Source organism: Hemitrygon akajei, chromosome 23 (assembly GCF_048418815.1).
Source record: "Hemitrygon akajei chromosome 23, sHemAka1.3, whole genome shotgun sequence".
Lineage (NCBI taxonomy): Eukaryota > Metazoa > Chordata > Chondrichthyes > Myliobatiformes > Dasyatidae > Hemitrygon > Hemitrygon akajei.
Window position 1 is genome coordinate 65,991,130 of NC_133146.1, and position 24,084 is coordinate 66,015,213.

At 42.0% G+C, this 24,084-nt stretch overlaps 1 protein-coding gene across 2 annotated transcripts in view; it reads right to left on the minus strand.

The window, feature by feature from the left end:
• Positions 1 to 24,084, minus strand: part of cacul1 (CDK2 associated cullin domain 1) — a 200,462-nt gene that overhangs the window by 14,716 nt on the left and 161,662 nt on the right. The window contains exon 7 of one of the 2 annotated variants that reach the window (XM_073027865.1): positions 6,000 to 6,138. The exons of the other annotated variant lie outside the window; for it this stretch is intronic. Within the exon in view, the coding sequence (XP_072883966.1) occupies positions 6,000 to 6,138 (139 nt within the window). The remainder of the gene's footprint in view (positions 1 to 5,999; positions 6,139 to 24,084) is intronic. 2 annotated transcript variants of the gene reach the window in all.

Below are 24,084 nucleotides of genomic sequence, written 5' to 3' on the forward strand. Positions count from 1 at the left end.
TCTTGTATAACTTTACCTACAGAGTTCTACAACTAATTCTAACTTGTTTTGGAGGTTCGAAGTCTTTAGTGAAGGCCTCCCTGTTTGTCGGTTCACAGTTCAACTGCTGATTTATTTTTCCTTTGCTTTAAATATTTATCTATTTTATCTTTTTCTTTTCTTCACCCCTTTTTTCTAATCTCTGAATTTTTCTCTCCCTTTTCTGTAAATGGTTGATAAATACTCATCTTGAATTTATAATTTTCCCCTTCCTCTTCTTTTTTCTTTTTCCTTCTTACCTTTTTTTTCCCCTTTCTCTTACTTTATTCTTCTATAATTTTTCACGGGTAGGTTAGTTTTGGTTTTCTTCTGATTTTCTCTGTATTAAGTTGTATATTTCTGCAGAAGGTGTTCTAATCTGTAGTTATGTTTTCTAGTGCATAAACTAGTTATTATTTGCTATAGTATTTAAACAGAACTGTTGTTAATGATACAGATCTGGAAGTTGTATTTGGGTTAATTTTTTTGGTAGAGCTAGCTACTTGTTTTGGTAGCCGTCTAGTTTTGGGTTGTGCGGGTGGGGTGCATTTTCCAGTTCCAACATCTCTTTATTGCTTAGGACATGTTTATATTTTGACCTTACGAATCAATGTTTACATCTCTGCTCCCAGACTGCTATTGTACTGCTTGACTTTTTATATGCCTGCTGCCTTTTATGCATTAGTAATTGATAATGGCTAGTGCACTTAAATTCGTGAGCTGGAATGTAAAGGGACTGAACCACCCTGTTAAAAGGAGGAAGGTATTCTCACATATTAAACAACTCAAAGCTGACATTGCTTTCCTCCAAGAAACTCATATTCGTTGTTTTGATAACTCCCGGCTTCTGTCAAAGTGGGCGGGTCAGCATTTTCATTCATCCTTTGCCGCTAAAGCTAGGGGAGTTTCCATTCTTATTAACTCAAATATTCCTTTTGAACTCCATAATAATATCTGATACAAATGGCCGTTTTATTATTGTTTCTGGTAAACTATACAACACTAAAGTTGCACTAGCAAACCTGTATGCCCCCAACTTTGATGATGTTAACTTTTTTGAACGGTTTTTTTCCTCACTACCAGACTTAAACTCATACTCTCTTACATTGGGTGGTGACTTCAACTGTTGGTTGGATCCTAAACTGGACCAATCGTCCTCTGTTACCAGATCACCTACTAAATCTGCCTTAGCTATTCAATCGTTTCTCTCTAATTTTGGTATCTCTGATATATGGCGTTTCCTCCATCCTACGGAGAGAGATTATTCTTTTTTCTCACATGTTCACCATACCTTCACTAGAATTGACTATTTCTTACTCGATAACCAACTTATCCCATTTGCCCACTCTTGTGACTATCAGAGTACACTGATCTCTGACCATGCCCCAATTACCCTCTCTCTGAACTTTCCTGGTCTCCCTCAGAGGAACAAACACTGGCGGTTTGATTCAACTTTACTATCGGATGATGATTTCGTAAAATTTATTAAGGACCAGATAACCTTTTATTTTAACACTAATACATCACCTGAAGTGCCATCCCAGATTGTCTGGGATGCCATGAAAGCATATCTGAGGGGTCAAATAATCTCTTACACAGCAAATCTCAATAGAAGATCCCGTGCAGATCGAGCAGACCTCATTAACCAGATTAAAGATTTGGATCAAATATATGCCCAAACTAAGAACCCTGAATTATACAAGAAGCGCGTTGAACTCCAAACTAAATTTAACCTTCTGTCCACTCAACCTGTCGAACGCCAACTTCTCGAAAGCAAGAGCCGCTTTTACATTCATGGGGATAAGTCTGGTAAATTCCTAGCCAATCAGCTGAGGCGTTCCAAAGCCAAACAACATATTACAAAGATCCGGAAGGAGAACGGAGACTTTACATCGGATCATTTAGAAATTAATGACGCACTTAAAAATTTTTATTCTCAGCTTTATTCCTCTGAATCCCTGAATGACAATATCTCTGTGGATCAATTTTTACAGAATCTGAATATCCCCTCACTTTCATCTGATTTCAAAGCCAAACTCAATGCGCCTATATCACCAGAAGAAATATCTTTTGCAATTTCTGCACTGTCCTCAGGGAAATCTCCTGGACCTGATGGGTTCCCTGTGGAATTTTATAAATCTTTCTCCTCAGTTACTTTCAGTATTATCTGACTCGTTTAATTATGGCAAATTGCCACCCTCTTTCAATGAGGCATCTATTATTCTTCTTTTAAAAAAGGGCAAAGACCCAACAGAGTGCTCCTCGTACAGGCCGATCTCTCTGCTCAATGTTGATGTAAAGATCTTAGCTAAAGTGTTGGCTCATAGATTAGAAACCGTTATTCCCTCCATTATCTCTGATGACCAAACAGACTTTATTAAAAACTGTCTCCCTTTTTTTAACATTCGGCGTCTATTTAATATTTTATACTCAGTTCCAACTGGGACTCCTGAATGTGTTATCTCCCTTGATGCGGAGAAAGCATTTGACCGTATAGAGTGGAACTACCTTTTTGCAGTCTTAGAAAAATTTGACCTCGGCCAAAGTTTCATCTCTTGGATCCAATTGCTGTACCTGTGTCCTACTGCTTCTGTTCTAACTAATTTTCAGAAATCCCAAGTATTTAATCTCAAACGTGGCACCCGTCAGGGATGCCCCTTAAGTCCCTTTCTCTTTGATTTGGCTATAGAACCTCTGACGATAGCATTTCGAAATTGTCCTGAATTGACCGGGATTTGGAGAGGGGGTGTTGAGCATAAAGTTTCTCTCTATGCTGATGACTTATTACTCTTTCTCTCAAATCCGTCTACATCCTTACCTCTAATGTTTTCACTTCTTGACCAGCTTAGCCAGATCTCTGGCTATAAACTCAACTTACATAAGAGTGAACTTTTCCCAATTAATAAAGAAGCACAAGAACTAATATTTCGTGATCTCCCTTTTAAAGTAGTCCATAATCAATTTACTTATCTTGGAATTACAGTCACAAGGAAGTTTAAAGATCTCTTTCGTGAAAACTTTGTCAGTCTTTCATATGCTATAAAACAGAGTCTGGTACAATGGTCACCTCTATCTATGTCCTTGGTAGGTCGTATTAATGTTGTTAAAATGTATGTTCTCCCCAAATTTTTATAATTATTTCAATCTATCCCAATTTTTATTCCTAAATCTTTCTTTGATTCCTTAGACTCTATTATTTTGTCATATCTGTGGCAGAATAAGCGCTCTAGAATTAATAAAATCCACCTCCAAAAATCTAAAAAAGAGGGTGGCATGGCTTTACCTAACTTTCACTTATATTACTGGGCAGCTAATATATTTTGTGCTGCCTTCTGGTCTTTCTTCCACGGTCAACCTGAGTGCCCTAACTGGGTGGCAATGGAGTTGAGCTCACTAAAGAATTATCTATATCTGCACTTCTTGGCTCTGCACTCCCTAGCAGTCTGCCCAGATCAATAGCTAATCCTCTGGTTAGACACACTTTGCGTATATGGGCTCAGTTCAGGAAATGCTATGGTTTCCAGGGGTTTTCCGCTTCTAGCCTTGTCGCACATAATCACCTTTTTTTACCTACTACGTACGATTCAGCATTCCATGTTTGGTACAGGAAGGGCATTAGACATTTTGAAGATCTCTTCATTGATAATCGCTTCACTTCTTTTCAGCAGCTCTGCGTTAAGTTCAACCTGCCTAACGCTCACTTTTTCAGATATCTCCAAATCTGACACTTTACTGCTCCTTTAATTCCTAACTTTCCTGAAATGCCTGCGAAAAATGCTATGGACCTATTTCTTTCCATTAGTCCACTAGGTAAAGGTTTAATTTCAATTATCCGAGATAAACTAGCAGCCTTACGACGGGCCCCTGTGGATAAAATTAAAATGGCCTGGGAGCAGGATTTAAATATCTCCTTATCCGAGGAGAGCTGGGACTCAGTTCTCAAATCGGTTAACTCAACCTCCCTTTGTGCTCGCCATTGCCTTTTACAGTTTAAGATTGTTCATAGAGCCCATATGTCTAAATCTAAACTATCTCGATTCTACCCTGGCATTAGTCCGCTCTGTGATAAATGCAAGAGGGGCGTGGCCTCTCTCATCCATATGTACTGGCTCTGTCCTAGCTTGGAGAAATTCTGGAAAGATGTCTTCACTACATTATCGGGTATTCTGAATCAGCACCTAGAACCTAACCCCTTAATTGCTCTGTTCGGTTTTTGGGGCGAGACAGATTTATGTCTGGGTCCGACCAAATGCCGAATACTATCCTTTGCCTCTCTCCTGGCGAGACGCTTGATCCTCCTTAGATGGAGAGATGTTGCCCCGCCCACTCATGCGCAATGGCTTAACGACATTATGGCCTGCTTGGACCTCGAAAAAATTCATTATTTAGTTCTTAATTCTGATCTAAAGTTCCATAAGGTCTGGGGACCTTTTATCGAGTACTTTCATAACCTTCCTCTTGACTAGGGTTTGTTTTTTTTTTCTTTTTTTTTCTTTTTTTCGGTCCCTTGCTTTCAGCTCCCTTTTTTTTCTGGTAGCAGGCATTATTATCCTCTGTTACGAAGTGTATTCACAGTCTGGGAGTTTGACTGTTCGGACTTATACTCTTTATACTCTGTGGTGGTTGGTCTGGAGTTGTTGTTTTTTTCTTGTGTTGTGGGGCTTGGGGAGGACACTAAGCTCACTTGTCTTTAATTTAGGTGCTTTTTTGTTAAATTCTCTTCCTTTGTAGCATATTGTTATTGTATGCTTAATCTTGCTCTGTATTAATGCTCCCCATTGGGATTTGGGGTTTTTAATTTTGTAAAATGTTTTGAAAAACTAATAAAAATTTTTTTTAAAAAAACATGCACTCAGATGCTGCTTTATAAGGTACAGGAAGTACCTAATAAAATGGCCACTGAGTGTATATTCTCTTGCATATTTCAGTAAACTTAAGGAGACTGCAATGTAGTACAATGTTTTAGTTTTAGGATTTATGGCCTTGAGTGCTATGACAGGTGCACTGTGTGTTATTGTTTGTTACTTCCAAAACGTCCTTCTGGCTGTAAGTCTATTACTGCAAACTTTAAGAGGGCTGCATCATTTCCTTCAATTGGTATCCAGTGTACAGAGAAAAATCTGCCTTTGAGGACTGACCCTCACAGAGACCATATCAGACACCTAAGTAACCTCAAGTGGGTTGGGACTGATGTGCAGTAAGTCAGGGTATACAACTGGAAGGTTATGAAGTTTTGCTTTGGTGGTGCAGTGGGGTGGGAGCAGATGGAAGAGGAGATGTGCAAAAGGAAGCAAATACAAGTTTCAGTTTAGCAGGGTCCCAGTCCAGTACCATGTAACAAAAAACATAGTAACCTCTAAGAGTGACCAAAGATGGGGCACTTCCCAAATTAACAGGGACTAATTTTTGTCCACTTTAAACATCCTCTTATTGAATTCTTAGGTTTTCTAAAATTACATTGAAAATGAGCATAAAATCACATTAATGGTAAATTTGGTCACTACAGTAAGGCACATTGCTCATAGCAAAATCACTGAAAGTGAAAAACTCAGGAAACAAACTTTTGGATGGATGTCTCGATTACATCCAAATTATTTCCTGTGATAGCCAGCAAGCTGGTCAATATTACTCATAAACAAATTACCTTTAATATTTAATTGCAAAAATGAATACTGCCTGTAGTTCAAATGGCTAGTGAAGCAAAAAACAGAACAATCATGAATTTATTCTATAATTATGCCAGTATGCAGAAGACAAAAATCAGAATTCCCATCTCCCATAATGGTTGCAGATTTCAAACAGAATAAAAATGTTTTCAAAGAGTGCTGCTGTTATGTGGGAGTTGGCAGTGAACCTGTATAGTTTGGCTTGGCATCACACTGGAGCACTGACACAATAGCACCATGAACAGAGCACACTATCTTTGCATTAATAAGGATTATTATTAATGAAGGATTTGTAGACCAGTGCCCTTATGTTACCTTGCAAAGCCATTCTGTATTAATTCGCGCTGGAGTTTTTGGTCTTCAGCGGCATATTCTGACAGTTTGGATTCCAATGCAGGGGGAAGGATATTTGGGATGAATTTAGAAAAGAGACTTGGTGCCAGCTGTGCCCAATCTAAAAGAAAAATACACTTACAATAAACAAGATCATTATTGAACAGCATAGTCAGTATTAAATGTGATTTGTTATAAAATAACAGCATAAAATGTATTTTTTTCTGGTTTTGCATGAAGACTACATGCCTTTGACAACTTCTCTGAAATAATATGGGTATGAAAAATTCATCAGGTTTCCCCCTCCACATCTCCTTTTGAAATGGAGACAAGATGAAATTCCCATGAATTATATCACATTTCATATTTGCAAACACCTTACTCAACTTAGCGCTTAGAAATAAAGTATGCGAAAAAAGAAAACAAATTCATATAGCTAATGGAATGCATTACATTTCACATGCGAGGCTGTCTACCTTGTAATAACTGAAGAGACAGCCATAATAAAACTTAAGATTTATTTTCTAAATTAATATTGAAACAAATAAAAATAGTAATTGAATACCAATTAGCTACAGGTTTCATAGCTTGAGCAACTGGAAAAAGATGGTTTTTGCTATATGGAGTTTTGCTATATAAAGAGTTATTGTCTCTGAGCTTTGTACTTATCACACTGATTTTGCTATCAGCATCAAGGGTCAAAAAGCCTCCTCTGGTATTGTCATCTCTAGTTTCTATTCTAACTTAACATTAAATGATTCTCCAAAAGATACAAAACATCAAATTCAGTGCATTCTCATTAACACAGCTATTGTAGCAACTGTACAAAGCATGCTTTGCACTGTTCCAAAAAATGCAATAATTTTGAATGAGAGATAATTTGAAATAATGTAAATATTTTAAATGATCAGAAATTCTGCCTGCCTTAGCACAATTAAGACTTCTTTTGGGAATTTAATATTTTGCTCATTTTGCATCCTTCCTCTTTCTGAGAAGCTCACAATTTGCCCTGCAAACATGGGAAGGAATTTCAATGAATTAAGATTGTCATCATGAGTTATTCATTATTTAATAACAGCAAAAAATAAAACAGGTGAACCATAAAAGAAAAAGTAACTCCCAGAAAAGAAAGGGTCATGATCTCTGTGCAGGTTGGGTCTGTGGTGAGGAAGGCAAATGCAATGTTAGCAAGACGACTAGACAAGGATAAAAGCGAGGATGTAATGTTGAGACTTTATAGAACACTGGTGAGACTCACTTGGAGTACTGTGAGCAGTTTTGGGCCCCTTATCTTAGAAAGGATGTGCTGAAACTGGAGAGGGCTCAAAAAAAGAGGTTCAGGAAAATGACTGCAGGACTGATTGGCTTGTCATATGAAGAGCATCTGATGACACAGGATCGGTCCGAGTCAGCATGGATTTACGAAGGGGAAATCATGCTTGACTAATCTGGAATTTTTTGAGGATGTAACCATGAAAGGGAGAGCCAGTGGATGTAGTGTACCTGGACTTTCAGAAAGACTTTGATAAGGTCCCACATAGGAGATTAGTGGTCAAAATTAGAGCACATGGTATTGGGGGTAGGGTACTGACGTGGATAGAAAATTGGTTGGCAGACAGGAAACAAAGAGTAAGGATTAACGGGTCCCTTTCAGAATGGCAGGCAGTGACTAGTGGGGTACCGCAAGGCTCGGTGCTGGGACCACAGCTATTTACAATGTACATTAATGATTTAGGTGAAGGGATTAAAAGTAACATTAGCAAATTTGCAGATGACACAAAACTGGGTGGCAGTGTGAAATGTGAGGAGGATGTTATGAGAATTCAGGACGACTTGGACAGGTTGGTTGAGTTGACAGATGCATGACAGATGCAGTTTAATGTGGATAAATGTGAGGTTATCCACTTTGGTGGCAAGGACAGGAAGGCAGATTACTATCTGAATGGTGTCAAGTTAGGAAAAGGGGAAGTACAGTGAGATCTAGGGGTCCTTGTTCATCAGTCACTGAAAATAAGCATGCAGGTACAGCAAGCAGTGAAGAAAGCTAATGGCATGTTGGCCTTCATAACAAGGGGAGTTGAGTATAGGAGCCAAGAGGTCCTTCTGCAGTTGTATAGGGTCCTGGTGAGACCACACCTGGAGTAGTGTGTGCAGTTTTGGTCATTCTTGCTATTGAGGGAGTGCAGCGTAGGTTCACGAGGTTAATTCCAGGGATGGCAGGGCTGTCATATGTTGAAAGATTGGAGTGATTGGGCTTGTATACACTGGAATTTAGAAGGATGAGAGGGGATCTGATTGAAACATATAAGCTTAAGGGATTGGACATGCTAGAGGCAGGAAACATGTTCCCGATTGGGGGAGTCCAGAACCAGAGACCACAGTTTAAGAATAAGGGGTAGGCTATTTAGAACGGAGTTGAGGAAAAACTTTTTCACCCAGAGAGTAGTGGATCTGTGGAATGCTCTGCCTCAGAAGGCAGTGGAGGCCAAATCTCTGGATGCTTTCGAGAAAGAGTTAGATAGAGCTCTTTAAGATAGCGGAGTCAAGAGATATGGGGAGAAGGCAGGAACGAAGTACTGATTGTGGATGATCAGCCATGATCACAGTGAATGGAGGTGCTGGCTCGAAGGGCCAAATGGCTTACTCCTGCACCTATTGTTTATTCGCTGAAATTCAGAAGAATGAGGGGTGACCTCATTGAACCCTGTCAAATGGTGAAAGGTCTTGACAGAATGATGTTGAGAGGATATTTCCTATGTTGGGAAAGTCTAAGACCAGAGAGGACTGCTTCAGAAAAGAGGGGTGTCCTTCCAGAACAGGGTGAGGAGGAATTTCTTTAGCCAGAGAGTGCTGAATCTGTGGTATTCTTTGCCACAGGGAGCTGTGGAGGCCAAGTCTTTATGTATAGTTAAGGCAGATGTTGATAAGATTCATGATTGATCAGGGAACAAAGAGATATGAAGAGAAGACGGGAGACTGGGGCTGAGAGAAAAAATGGATCAGCCATGATGAAATAGCAGAGCAGACTCAATGATTTGAGTTGAATTGAATTGACTTTATTACTTACATCCTTCACATACATGAGGAGTAAAAATCTTTACGTTACATCTCCATTTATAATAAATAGTATGTACAACAGGATAGTCAATATAACATAGAAATATAGTTGTGTCAATATGAGTTAAGCAGTCTGATGGCCTGGTGGAAGAAGCTGCCCCGGAGCCTGTTGGTCCTGGCTTTTATGCTGTGGTACCGTTTCCCAGATGGTAGCAGCTGGAACAGTTGTGGTTGGGGTAACTCAGGTCCCCAATGATCCTTCGGGCCCTTTTCACACACCTGTCTTTGTAAATGTCCTGAATAGCAAGAAGTTCACATCTACAGATTCATGAGCTGTCCGCACACCTCTCTCACAAAAATCTGAGTCCTGCGATTGAGGGAAGTACAGTTCCCATACCAGGCAGTGATGCAGCCAGTCAGCATGCTCTCAATTGTGCCCCTATAGAAAGTTTTTAGGATTTGGGGGCCCACACCAAACTCTTTCAACCGTCTGAGGTGAAAGAGGTGCTGCTGTGACTTTTTCACCACACAGCTGGTACGTTCAGACCACGAGATCCTCAGCGATCTGTATGCTGAGGAACTTAAAGTTGTTCACCCTCTCAATCCCAGATACATTGATGTCAATAGAGGCTAGCCTGTCTCCATTCATTCTGTAATCCACAATCAGCTCCTTTGTTTTTGCGACATTGAGGGAGAGGTTGTTTTCTTGACACCACTGTGTTAGGGTGAAGACTTCTTCTCTGTAGGCTGCCTCATTATTATTTGAGATTAGCCCAATCAGTGTAGTGTCATCAGCAAATTTAATCAGCAGATTGAAGCTGTGGGTGGTGACCCAGTCATGGGTATACAGAGAGTAAAGGAGGGGCTTAGGACAGCCCTGAGGGGCACCTGTGTGGAGGGTCAGAGGGGCAGAGGTGAAGGAGCCCACTCTTACCACCTGCCAGCAATCTGACAGGAAGTCCAGGATCCAGCTGCACAAGGCAGGTGAAGACCGAGGTCTCTGAGCTTCTTGTCAAGCCTGGAGGGAATTATGGTGTTGAATGCTGAACTGTCGTTCAAGAACAGCATTCTCACATAAGCATCCTTCACCAGATCTGTAAGGACGGTGTGCAGAGCTGTGGCTAATGCATCATCTGTCGATCAGTTCTATTGGTAGGTGAATTGTAAGGGGTCCAATGTGGGTTAGAATGTAGTCCTTGATCAGCCTCTCAAAGCATTTGTTTATTATTGAGGTGAGTGTGACAGGAGGCCAGTCGTTCAGACATGTTACCCTGGTCTTTTTAGGTATAGAACAATGGTGGATGTTTTGAAGCAGGAGAACATTCAATATTGGGAGAGTGAGAGATTAAAAATGTCTGTAAACACACTTGCCAGTTGTGCCACACACATCCTGAGTACCTGTCCTGGGATGCCGTCCGGTCCTGCAGCCATGCAACTGTCCACTCGTTGGATACACCTGTGTACTTCAGCCTCAGAGATGACCAAGCTGAAGGTCTCCTCAGGGGCCCAGTGTTGGCAACATTGAATCAAGTGTAAAAAAGATTTAGCTCGTCTGGGAGAGAAGCAACTATGTTGGAAACTCCACTGCGTTTAGCTTTGAAGTCTTTGATGGTGTGCAGACCTTGTCATAAGTTGCATGTGTTGTTGGTGGAAGTTGAGTCTGAATCTCGTTCCTGTATTGTTCTTTCATTGCCTTGATGGCTTTGCACAGATCGTAGCTACATTTCTTGTGCTGCAGCTGATTACCAGCAATGTAAGCTCTGTGTCGCGCCATAAGTGCTGCTTGCACAGAATTGCTGATCCAGGATTTCTGGTTTGGATAGACCCTGACCAATTTCTGAAGGACAACATTCCTCAATGCACTTCCGTTTGAAACTCATGACCCCATTCGTGAATTCAGAGATATTCTCATCATGGAAGACATTCCAGTTGACATCATCAAAGCAGTCCTGTAGCATGGAGGCTGAATGGTTGAACCAACAGTGGCCACCTCTTGTTTCAGCTTCTGCTTGTACTTAGGCAGTAGCAAAATGCAGGAATGTTCTGATTTTCCACATGGGGGCAAAGGTGCGCTTTTTAAGCATTGCAAAAGGGAGACTAGCAGGGGTCAGGTATGCTTTCCCTGTGTGCTCACCTGGATGTGTTGGCAAAACTTCAGAGAGACCTTATACAGTGATGCTCAAGTCACTGGCGATGATGAAGGCAGCCTCCGGGTGTGCAGTCTCCAGGGTGCTGATGGTCTCATACAGTTGCTTGAGACTCAGGTCAGTATTAGTCTGCAGCAGAATATACAGAGCTGTGATAATAACAGCTGTGAAATCCGCAGGCAGCCAGAAAGGTTCACACAGCAGCACCAGGTATTCCAGATCTGGGGAACAAAAGGATTTGAGGGCATGCATGTTCCAGGGTCACACCAGGCATTACTGACCATGAAGCATACCCCACCTCCTTTAATCTTCCCAGAGAGGTTTTTTGACCTGAAAGCCCAGAACAGGAAGAACCTAGAGAGTTCGATGGCGTGACCGGTATCTCCTCCGTCAGCCAGGTCTCAACAAAGCACAAAACATTACATTCCTTTGTAGCATTCCAATGAGCCAAATGGCCTAATTCTGCTCCTATATCTTATGGTTTTATAAGACCATAAAACGTGAGAGCAGAATTAGGCCACCTGGCCCATCGAGTCTGCTCCTCCATTCAATCATGGCTGAGCCCTTTTTTTTTAAATCTCTTCCTCAACCCCAGTTTCCAGCCTTCTCCCCATAAACCTTTAATTTCATCCCCAATCAAGAACCTATCAATCTCTTCCTTGAAATACACCCAATGACCTGGCCTCCACAGCTGCATGTGGCAACAAATTCCACAAATTCACAACAGTTTGGTAAAAGAAATTTCTCCGCATCTCTGTTTTAAAAGGGCTTCCTCTATCCTGAGACTGTGTCCTCTTGTCCTAGACTCTCCCCACCATGAGAAACATCCGTTCAACATCTACTCTGTCTAGGCCTTTCAGCATTCAAAAGGTTTCAATGAGATACCTCTCATCCTTCTGAATTCCAGCTAGTACAGGCCTAGGGCCATCAAACATTCCTCGTATGATAACCCTTTCATTCCTGGAATTATCCTTGTGAACCTCCTCTGGACCCTCTCCAAAGTCAGCACATCTTTTCTAAGATGAGGGGGCCCAAAACTGTTCACAATACTCAAGGTGAAGCCTCACCAGTGCCTTATAAAGCCTTAGCACCACATCCTGAGTGGTTATTCGTCATTACACATATTTCATATAATTTATGAAAAGCTTTAGTAAGACTTACTCAAAGCTACAGTACAGTATACCCCCATGTTATAGAGGGATTATGTTCCTGGAAAACTATAGCACAATTTTCTGCAATGTGAACTCTTGAAAACATTTTCAAAATTTGTTGTTTCATTTGCACTTCATCTATTTTTTTGTCTTAAATATGTTAAGTGCAAAATTTTTATTCTATATCTCAATTTTTTGTGTAGTGATTTGAGAGCTCTAAGGGAAAACTCCATTTTGCAAACTGCCATGACGGGGGGTACACTGTAATTTCAAAACTATTCTTATTGCTGGAAATTCTTGCAAAATATAGAGGAAAGGTCACCAACTATATTAATTCTAAGGTGAAACATCTATTGAGTCAAGCTCTTAACAGGACCAGTCTTTTCACCTCATAACAGAAGTGGGAGTTTGAATATGGTTACAATTGTCTCATTTCTTGAGGTTCTCAACTAACAGGTTTGGTTTAGGAGCATGAGAAATACTGTCGGTTACTTAGATGGTCACCATCAAAAGAATACTGAACAAGGCTGTTGTCCACTTAACAGAGTACTTTTCTTACTTGCCTGTTCCACTGGATTTAAAATTCATCTCTTTGTCAGAACATTGTAGCAAAAGTATATACAATCCACATGGCATGGATTAGTTAATGGAAAACATTAAGATTATATGGATAATTTTCAGTTTGGCTATTAGGAACTAATGAGTTCTGGAGTTCATCTGCTTACAATGTGACAGACAGGCAGACAGACATACTTTATTGATCCCGAGGAAAATTGCGTTTCGTTACAGTCACACCAAGAATAGTGTAGAAATATAGCAATATAAAACCATAAATAATTAAATAATAATAAGTTAATCTTGCCAAGTGGAAATAAGTACAGGACCAGCCTATTGGCTCAGGGTGTTTGACACTCCGAGGGAAGAGTTGTAAAGTTTGATGGCCACAGGTAGGAATGACTTCCTATGACGCTCAGTGTTGCATCTCGGTGGAATGAGTCTCTGGCTGAACGTACTCCTGTGCCTAACCAGTACATTATGGAGTGGATGGGAGACATTGTCCAAGATGGCATGCAACTTGGACAGCAGCCCCTTTTCAGACACCACCGTCAGAGAGTCCAGTTCCACCCCCACAACATCACTGGCCTTACAAATGAGTTTGTTGATTCTGTTGGTGCCTGCTGCCCCAGCACACAACAGCAAACATGATAGCACTGGCCACCACAGACTCGTTGAACATCCTCAGCATTGTCCAGCAGATGTTAAAGGACCTCAGTCTCCTCAGGAAGTAGAGACGGCTCTGACCCTTCTTGTAGACAGCCTCAGTGTTCTTTGACCAGTCCAGTTTATTGTCAATTCGTATCCCCAGGTATCTGTAATCCTCCACCATGTCCACACTGACCCCTTGGATGGAAACAGGGGTCACCGGTGCCTTAGCCCTCCTCAGGTACACCACCAGCTCCTTATTCTTTTCCACATTAAGCTGCAGGTGATTCTGCTCACACCATGTGACAAAGTTTCCCACCGTAGCCCTGTACTCCACCTCATCTCCCTTGCTGATGCATCCAACTATGGCAGAGTCATCAGAAAACTTCTGAAGATGGCAAGACTGTGCAGCAGTTGAAGTCCGAGGTGTAGATGGTGAAGAGAAAGGGAGACAGGACAGTCCCCTGTGGAGCCCCATTGCTGCTGACCACTCTGTCTGACGCACAGTGTTGCAAGAGCAAGTACTGTGGTCTGCCAGTCAGGTAATCAATAATCCATGACACCAGGGAAGCATCCACCTGCATCACTGGTGAATTGACAATGTACACAGAGATTAAATTTATTTAATGCATGGGAAATGCCACCTCAGATTTTACTAAATTTTTCTTTGATAAGGGGAGTATGCTAGATGTTATCTATGTGGACTTTCATGAGGCCTTTTGACAAGATATCACGTGGTAAGCTGGCCCACAAGTTTGAGCTTATGGCATTGAGGACAGGCTGGCAAATTGGTATCAAAAATTGGCTTAGCAATAGGTGTCAATAATGGAAAGTTGTTTTTTCCATTGGAACCTTGTGGCCAGTGATAGTGCTGCCACCTTTAATGTTAACGTGTTGCATTATGAACAGACAAGGTATGGTGAGGAAGATTACAGATGATCGAAAAAGTGTTAGTGTTGTATATGGAGAGGAAGTTTGCTTAAAGCTGCAGGGTGATGTAGACAAGCTAAAAAGTTAGAGGTGTACAAGATAATGAGAGGCATTGATCGTGTGGATAGTCAGAGGCTTTTCCCCAGGGCTGAAATGTATAGCACAAGAGAGCATAGTTTTAAGGTGTTTGGAAATAGGAGAGGAGATGTCAGGGGTAAGTTTCTTAGCCAGAGAGTGGTGAATGCATGGAATGGGCTGCCGGCAGTGGTAGGAGGTGGAAATGATAGGGTCTTTTAAGAGACTCCTGGATGGCTACATGGAGCTTAGAAAAATAGAGGGCTTTGGGTAAAGCTTAGGTAGTTCTAAGGTAGGGACATGTTCGGCACAGCTTTGTGGGCCAAAGGGCCTGTATTGTGCTGTATGTTTCTATGTTTCTATCCTTGCTCTTGTATTCTAGACCTCTTGAAATGAATGCTAACATGGAATTTGCCTTCCTCACCACCGACTCAACCTGCAAGTTAACCTTCAGGGTGTTCTGCACAAGGTCTCCCAAGTCCCTCTGCACCTCAGTTTCCTGGATTTTCTCCCCCTTTAGAAAATAGTTTGCACATTTATTTCTACTACCAAAGTGCATGACCATGCATTTTCCAACATTGTATTTCATTTGCCACTTTCTTGCCTATTCTCCCAATCTGCATCCTACCTGTTTCCTCAACACTACCTGCCCCTCTACCAATCATATGCAAACTTGGCAACAAAGCCATATATTTCATCATTTAATTCATTGATATACAGCATAAAAAGAAGTGATACCAGCACCAACCCCTGTGGAATACCACTAATCACTGGCAGCCAATCCAGAAAAGGATCCTTTTATTCCCACTCGCTGCCTCCTACCAATCAGCCAATGCTCTAACCATGTTAGTAACTTTCCTGTAATACCATGAGCTCTTAACTTGGTAAGCAGCCTCATGAGTGGCACCTTGTCAAAGGCCTTCTGAAAGTCCAAATATACAACATCCACTGCATCCCCTTTATCTATCCTACTTGTAATCTCCTCAAAGAATTCCAACAGTTTCTTAAGGCAGGATTTTCCCTGAAGGAAACCATGCTGACTTTGTTATACCTTGTCCTGTGTCACCAAGTACTCCATCACCTCATCCTTAACAATTGACTCTAACATCTTCCCAAACACTAAGGTTGGCTAACTGGTCTATAGTTCCCTTTTTGTTGCCTTCCTCCTTTCTTAAAGAGTGGAGTGACATTTGCTATTTTCCAGTCCTCTGGCACCATGCCAGTGATCCAAAAATCCAGTGATTTTTGAAAGATTATTTCCAATGCCTCCACAATCTCTAACACTACCTCTTTCAGAACCCTAGGGTGCAGTTCCTCTGGTCCAAGTGACTTATGTACCTTTAGGTCTTTTAGCTTTTCGATTACCTTCCCGCTTGTAATAGTAACTCCACCCACTTCTCTTCCTTCACACGGTACAACATCAGGCATACTGCTAGTGTCTTCCACAGTGAACAATGATGCAAAATACTCACTTAAATCATCAGCCATCCACTTGTCCCCCATTAAAACTGCTTTTCTTGCTCTTTCCCAAAGCACTGTTCCCTTTACCCCTGTGGCTGCTGCCCTTGCCCTTTCCCAAAGGAGCATCCCTTTTCCCCTGCCCCTGCTGCCCTTGCCCTTTCCCAAAGGAGCATCCCTTTTCCCTTGCCACTGCTGCCCCTTGCCCTTTCCCAAAGGAGCATCCCTTTTCCCTTGCCGCTGCTGCTCCTTGCCCTTTCCCAAAAGCAGTGTTCCCTTTTCCCATGTGGCTGCTTCCCTTGTATTTGAAAATTCTTGGAACTGTGTTGCTGTAATAACCATGGCAAAATACTATAACGTAGCTTAAAGATGTTAAGATGCTTAGAGCATTAGTGTAAGTAGTAAATATTTAGCATGATGGAAGAAGTATTGATCAAGTAAACTGCTTTCTCTGATATATAGTGTTGCTCTGATTGTGCCTAGTTGGAGCTGCATATATCCAGGCAAATGAAGCGTATTCAAAAACATGATGAGCTTGTGCCTTGTAGATACTAAAAAGTTTTTGGAGAACTACTCACCACATGATATCCAGGTTCCGGCCTGTTCATGTAGCTACAGTATTTGGATGACTGGTCTAGGTAAAGATTTGGGTCAGTGATTACGCTGGGATATTGATAAATTGTTGAATGTCAGTGGCAGCAAAGTTCTCTTTTATTACAGGCTGCTCATTGCCTCCTCTGCTATAGATGTTACATGCCACACTAACTCAAACTGGGAGCCATGCTACAAGGTGCTGTCGTCATTGAACATCCAGATTTCCGACAAAATGAAGCAGGAAGATGCAGGTCTGGTTGCCAAGTCCAGGACATTTTTTGCAGTAGGTTCTCAATTAAGTTTCCCAGCCAACCTTGATCAGGCGACAGCTCCCCGCCACGCCCGGTCAGGCGACAGCTCCCCACCACACTCAGGCAAATGATGCCATATCAAACGACAGTTCTGGAACTCTTGCATTTCTCTTTTACATTTGAGAGACGTGGGCTTTGCAGGCTGAGCAAGCGTTTAATTGTCCATCTCTAGATGCCCTTGAGAAGTCGTAAGAGAGATAGCTTCTTAAACTGTTGTGGGCCTTCAAACATAGCTACACCTAAAATGCAGCTTAAGAGGTACAGAAGCCTTGGATACCACACCATCAGCTTCAGGAACAGTTATTAACATATAATCATTAGTCTCCTGAACTGGCATGGATAATTTTATTCACCACTACTCTTAACTGACTCCACAATCTACAAACTCACTTTCAAGGTCTCACATTGTCAGTATTACTTTCATTTGCAGTTTGTCTTCTTTTGTACATTGGCTGCTTGTCAGTATTTATGGGTAGTTTTTCATAAAATTATACCATATCTTTTTCCCTGTTAATGCCCACAAGTAAATCAATCCTAAGGTAGCAAATAATAACATATATGTACACTGATAATAAATGTAATTTGAACTTTGAGGTCAGAAATTGCCCCTCAATGTCTGGTTGCAGGCAGTGCAAAGCAGCTGTACGATCGGGGTTCAATTCTCACCACAGACGGTAAGGAGTCTGTACGTTCTCCCCGTGACCATGTGGATTTCTTCTCACATTCTACAGACATATGGTTAGGGTTAATGAATCGTGGGCATGCTCTGTTGGTGCCAGAAGGGTGGCGACATCTGCGGGCTGGCCCACAATACTCGCTGATTTGATTTGACGCAAACAACACAATATATGTATGTGACAAATAAAGATAAATGGGAGGGGTTGGGAGAGGGGTCGGGAGAGGGAGGGGGTGAGAGGGAGGGGGTGGGAGGGAGAGGGGGGAGGGAGAGGGGGGAGGGAGAGGGGGGGAGGGAGAGGGGGGGAGGGAGAGGGGGGGAGGGAGGGGGGGAGGGAGGGGGGGAGGGAGGGGGGGAGGGAGAGGGGGAGGGGTCGGGAGAGGGAGAGGGAGAAGTTCGCACAGGTCAGGAAGAATTTTAAAAGGGAATGTTTTGCAGGGCTCAGCGTACTTGCGGCGGACCAATCTATTCACGATTCATTAGCAGGAGCAAATAAAAGTACAGCAGGGCCAAAGCGGAGCAGCTACTGTGTGAGTGGACCAGTGTAGGAGTGGGAACTTGATGCTTTGGCAGGGAGGCACAGGTAAATATCAGGTAAGGCTGTTGCAAGGTTGAATAAAACGTCACTCAATTGCAGCTAATTAAATAAGTTTGGGATGTTGCAGAATCAGGTGATGTGCTGTAGCTGCATGATGTGGGAGCTGGTGGATTCCACTGTGGCTCCTGGTGACCACATCTATAAGACCATAACTCTTACATTCTATACCTCTAGAAATGAATGCCAACATTACATTCACCTTCTTCACAATCGACTCAACCTGCAGGTTAACTTTTAGGGTATCTTTCACAAGGACTCCCAAGTCCCTTTGCATCTCTGCATTTTGAATTCTCTCCCCATCTAAATAATAGTCTGCCCATTTATTTCTTCCACCAAAATGTATGACCATACACTTTCTAACATTGTATTTCATTTGCCACTTCTTTGCCCATTCCCCTAAACTATCTAAGTCGCTCTGCAGGCTCTCTGTTTCCTCAACACTACACGCTACTCCACCTATCTTTGTATCATCGGCAAACTTAGCCACAAATCCATTAATACCGTAGTCCAAATCATTGATATACATCGTAAAAAGCAGCGGCCCCAACACCAACCCGAGTAACTCCGCTGGTAACTGGCAGCCAGCCAGAATAGGATCCCTTTATTCTCACTCTGTTTTCTGTCGACCGGCCAATGGTCCACCCATGCTAGTAACTTCCCTGTAATTCCAAGGGCTCTTATCTTGCTAAGCAGCCTCATGTGCAGCACCTTTTCAAAGGTCTTCTAAAAATCCATGTACACCATGTCTACTGTATCTCCTTTGTCTATCCTGCTTGTAACTTCCTCAAAGAATTGCAGTAGGTTTGTCAGGCAGGATTTTCCTTTCAGGAAACTATGCTGGCTTTTGGCTTATCTTGTCAAGTGCCTCCAGGTACTCCATAATCTCATCCCTAACAATCGATTCCACCAACTTTCCAACCACTGATGTCAGGCTAACAGGTCTATAGTTTCCTTTCTTCTGCCTCCCACCCTTCTTAAATAGCAGAGTACCTTTTGCAATTTTCCAGTCATCCGCTACAATGCCAGAATCTATCGACTCTTGAAAGATCATTGTTAATGCCTCCGCAATCTCTTCAGCTACTTTTTTCAGAACCCAGGGGTGCACCCCATCAGGTTCAGGAGATTTATCCAACCTCAGATCATTAAGCTTCCTGAGCACCTTCTCAGTCGTAATTTTCACTGCACAAACTTTACTTCCCTGACACTCTTGAATGTCTGATATACTGCAGACGTCTTCCACTGTGAAGACAAATGCAAAATACGCATAAAGTTCCTCTGCCATATCTGCATCTCTCATTACAATATCTCCAGCGTCATTTTGTATTGGTCTTATATCTACGCTCAACTCTCTTTTATCTACAGCAAGTGTTGGGGGCTCGAGGAACTCCAAGTTGATGACCTGGATTCTGAGCTTCAAACACTGTGGCACATCAGCGAGGGGGAGAGGTACCTGGATTCTCTGTTTCAGGAGTCAGTCACACCCATTAAATTAGCTGCCTCAAATTTGCTCTGTGATCAGGGACAAGAGCGTGTAAATGCAAGTGAAGTGGGTAGTGGGAATCCAAGAGACAGTGCAGCAGGAGTCTCAGCCCTTGAGCTTGTCCAACAGGTCTGAGATTCTTGCTCCCTGTGTGGATGAGAGTGGGGGCTATAGGAAGAATGAGCAACCTAACTGTGGCACTGTAGTTCAGAGAGGAAAGTAAAGCAAAATATAGTGGTAACTGGGGATAGTATAGTCAGGGGAATAGCCAGAGTTTTCTGTCATGAGGAGAGAGTGTCCCGAAGGCTGTGTTACCTGCCTGGGGTCCAGGTTCTGGACATCTTACCTGACCTGCAGAGAAATTTGGAGTGGGAGGGGAAAGCAGCTGTTGCTGTGGTCCATGTGAGTACCAATGACATAGACAGAACAAGGAAACGGGTTCTGCTGAGGGAATTTGAGCAGCTAGGGAATAAATTAAAAAGCAGAACCAAAAAGGTGTTAATCTCTGGATTAGTACCTGAACCACCTGCAAATTGGCATTGTGTCAAGAAGATTAGAGAGTTAAATATGTGACTCAAGGATTGGTGTGGGAGAAGTGGGTTTGAATTCATGTGAGATTGGCACCAGTACTGGGGAAGGAGGGAGTTTCACCAATGGGACGGGCTCCACCTGAACCGTGATGGGTCCTGGTTCCTAGCAAATCGCATAACTGGGGCAATGGATAGGGCTTTAAACTAAATAGTAGGGGGGTGGGTTCAACAGATTAAAGAAGCATGGATGAAGTAAAAGAGGAAGAGTGTGGCTAAAGATAAAGACAAAGCAAAAGATAAAAAAAGAAAAAAGTAAAGAAAGGTCAAGTGCAAAAGAGAAAAAGATACAAGATTTTAAAAGCACAATGAGTGTAAGGGCACTTTATCTGAATGTCTGTAGCATTCGAAATAAGTGAAACTGTGGCACAAATAAGTACAAAGGGATATGATTTAGTGGCCATTACAGAAACGTGGTAGCAAGGTGGAGAGAATTGGGAATTAAATATCCAAGGATATCAAGTGATATGGAAGGATAGGCAGGAATGTAAGGGAGGTGGGGTAGCACTCTTAATTAAGGATGAGATCAGGGTGATAGTGAGAGATGCTACAAGATCTAAGGAGTGGAATGTTGAATCCACCTTCATGGAGATTAGGTATAGTAAAGGGGAAAACAAAATCACTGGTGGGAGTTACTTGAAAAATGTTATTTATGACCAGCAAGTGATAACAGACCTACTCAACTGTAACATCAGCTGATTGTCAAAATCTATGAATTTTCACAGTAAGTTTAGGTACCACGTTACCAACTTCACCACAAAAATATGTTAGACAATTTCATGCCAATTTCAATGGGACCAAAAAGGTGACAAGATGTTTGTAAGAAGTAGAATCTTTGTGGATAGAGTTAAGAAACTACAGGGGTAAAAAGACCCTGATGGGAGTTATATACAGGCCTCTGAACAGGAGCCAGGATGTGGGTTACAAATTACACTGGGACATAGAAAAGGCATGTCAAAAGGGCAATGTTATGATAGTCATTCAAAATACAGGTAGATTTGGAATATCAGGTTGGTGCTGATTTTGGATCCCAAGAGTGAGGATTTGCAGAATGCCTATAAAATGGTGGACCATGCTTGTATTTATTGAATCGAATTGACTTTTTTTACTTACATCCTTCACATACATGAGGAGTAAAAATCTTTATATTACGTCTCCATCTAAATGTGCAATGTGCAATTTATATTCATATGTAATAAATAGTATGTACAGCAGGACAGTCAATATAACATAGAAATACAATTGTATCAGCATGAATTATCAGTCTGGTGGGCTGGTGGAAGAAGCGGTCCTGGAGCCTGTTGGTCCTGGCTTTTATGCTGCGGTACCTTTTCCTGGATGGTAGCAGCTGCTGGAATAGTTTATGGCTGGGGTGACTCATGTCCCCAATGATCCTTTGGGCCCTTCTTACACATCTGTCTTTGTAGATGTCCTGAATAATGGGAAGTTAACATCTACAGAACCACTGGGCTTTCCGCACCACTCTCTGCAGAATCCAGCAATTGAGGGAAGTACTGTTCCCATACCAGGCAGTAATGCAATCAGTCAAGATGCTCTCAATTATGCTCCTGTAGAAAGTTCTTAGGGTTTAGGGGCCCATACCAAACTTGTTCAACCGTCTGAGATGAAAGAAGCACTGTTGTGCTTTTTCCACCACACAGCCGGTACGTACAGACCACGTGATGTGTATGCCAAGGATCTTTTTCCCAGGGCTGAAATGGTTGCCACAAGAGGACACAAGTTTAAGGTGCTAGGGAGTAGGTACCGAGGAGATGTCAGGGTTAAGTTTTTTACTCAGAGAGTGGTGGGTGTGTGGAATGGGCTGCTGGTAACGGTGGTGGAGGTGGATACGATAGGGTCTTTTAACAGGCTTTTAGATAGGTACATGGAGCTTAGTAAAATAAAGGGCTATAGGTAAGCCTAGTAATTTTTAAGGTAGGGACATGTTCAGCACAACGTTATGGGCCAAAGGGCCTGTATTGTGCTGTAGGTTTTCTATGTTTCTAACTTAAAGCTGTTCACCTCCCAACCTCAAATCCATTGAGGTCAATAGGGGTCAGCCTGTCTCCATTACTCCATGTGGTCCTCAACCAGCTCTTTTGTTTTTGTGACATGAGGGAGTTATTCTGGATTGGGTGTTGTGTAATGAACCAGATTTGATTAGGGAGCTTAAGGTAAAGAAACCTTCAGGAGTGAGTGATCATATTATGATAGAATTCACCCTGCAATTTGGCTGGCAGTAGCTAAAGTCAGAAATATCAGTAATATAATGTAAAGGTAATTACTGAGACATGAAAGAGCAGCTGTCCAAAGTTGATTGGAAGGGGACACTACCAGGGATGACGGCAGAGCACCAATGGCTGGGTTTCTGGGATCAATTTGGAAGGTGCAGGATAGATACATCCCAAAGAAGTAGTAGTATTCTAAAGGCAGGATGATGCAACTGTAGCTGATAAGGGAAGTCAAGGCCAACAAAAAATGCAAGAATGAGTGCATATAATAGAGCAAAGATTAATGGAATATTAGAGGATTGGGAAACTTAAAAAACAACAGATGGCAAATGTTTTTCAGATATATAAAGAGTAAAAATGAGGCAAGAGTAGATATTGGACCACAGGACAAGGTCTGAAGGTAGGTAAGTCACCTGCACCAGATGGACTACAGCACAGCATTTTGAAATAGATTGTGGAGGAATTAGTAATGATCTTTCAAGAATCAATAGATTCTAGCATGGTTCTGGAGAAATGGAAAATTATAGTCAGTTAGCCTGACCTCAGTGGGTGGGAAGATGTTAGTGTCAATTGTTAAGGAGGTGGTTTCAGCATACATGAAGGCACATAATAAAATAGATCAAAGACAATGGCTTTCTTAAGGGAAAATCTTGCTTGACAAATCTGTTGGAATTCTTTTTGAGGAAGTAACAAGCAGGATAGACAAAGGAGAATTGGTTGATGTTGTGTACTTGGATTTTCTGAAAGCCTTTGACAAGGTGCCCGCGCAAGGTATTACCAGAAAGCTACTAGTATGGATAGAGCAGTGGCTGATTGGTAGGAGGTTAGAGTGCTAATAAATGGTAGGAGGTCAGAGAGCCTTTTCTGATTGTTTGCCAGTGGATAGTGGTGTTCCACAGGGGTCAGTGCTAAGACCACTTCCATTACATTGTATGTCAATGATTTGGATGACGGATTTGATGACTTTGAGGCAAAGTTTGCGTACAATATGAAAATAAGTAGAGGTACAGGCAGTGTTGAGGAAGCAGGAAGGTTGCAGAGAGGGGCAGAAAATGTTTAGAAGCAAGAAGTTCTTATGCAGGATCTCCTAAATGTTAACTTACAGGCTGAGTTGGTGGTGAGGAAGGTAAATGCAATGTTAGCATCTACTTCAAGAGGACTAGAATATAAAAGCAAAGATGTAATGCTGAAGCTTTATAAGGCCTTAGTGAGGCATTACTTGGGAGTATTGTGAGCAGCTTTGGGCCCCTTATTTAAGAAAGGGTGTGCTAACATCAGAAAGGATTTTTCAACCTGGAGGTTAGTGAAGAAGGCGAATGCAATGTTGGCATTCATTTCTAGAGGTATGGAGTATAAGAGCAGGGATGTGATGTTGAGGCTCTATGAGGGACTTATGAGACCACACTTGGAGTATTGTGTGCAGTTTTGGGCTTCTTATTTTAGGAAAGGATATACTGACATTGGAGAGGGTACAGAGAAGATCCACAAGAATGATTCCAGGAATGAAAGGGTTACCATATGAGGAACGTCTGGCAGCTCTTGGGCTAGAGCTCAAGAGAATGAGAGCTC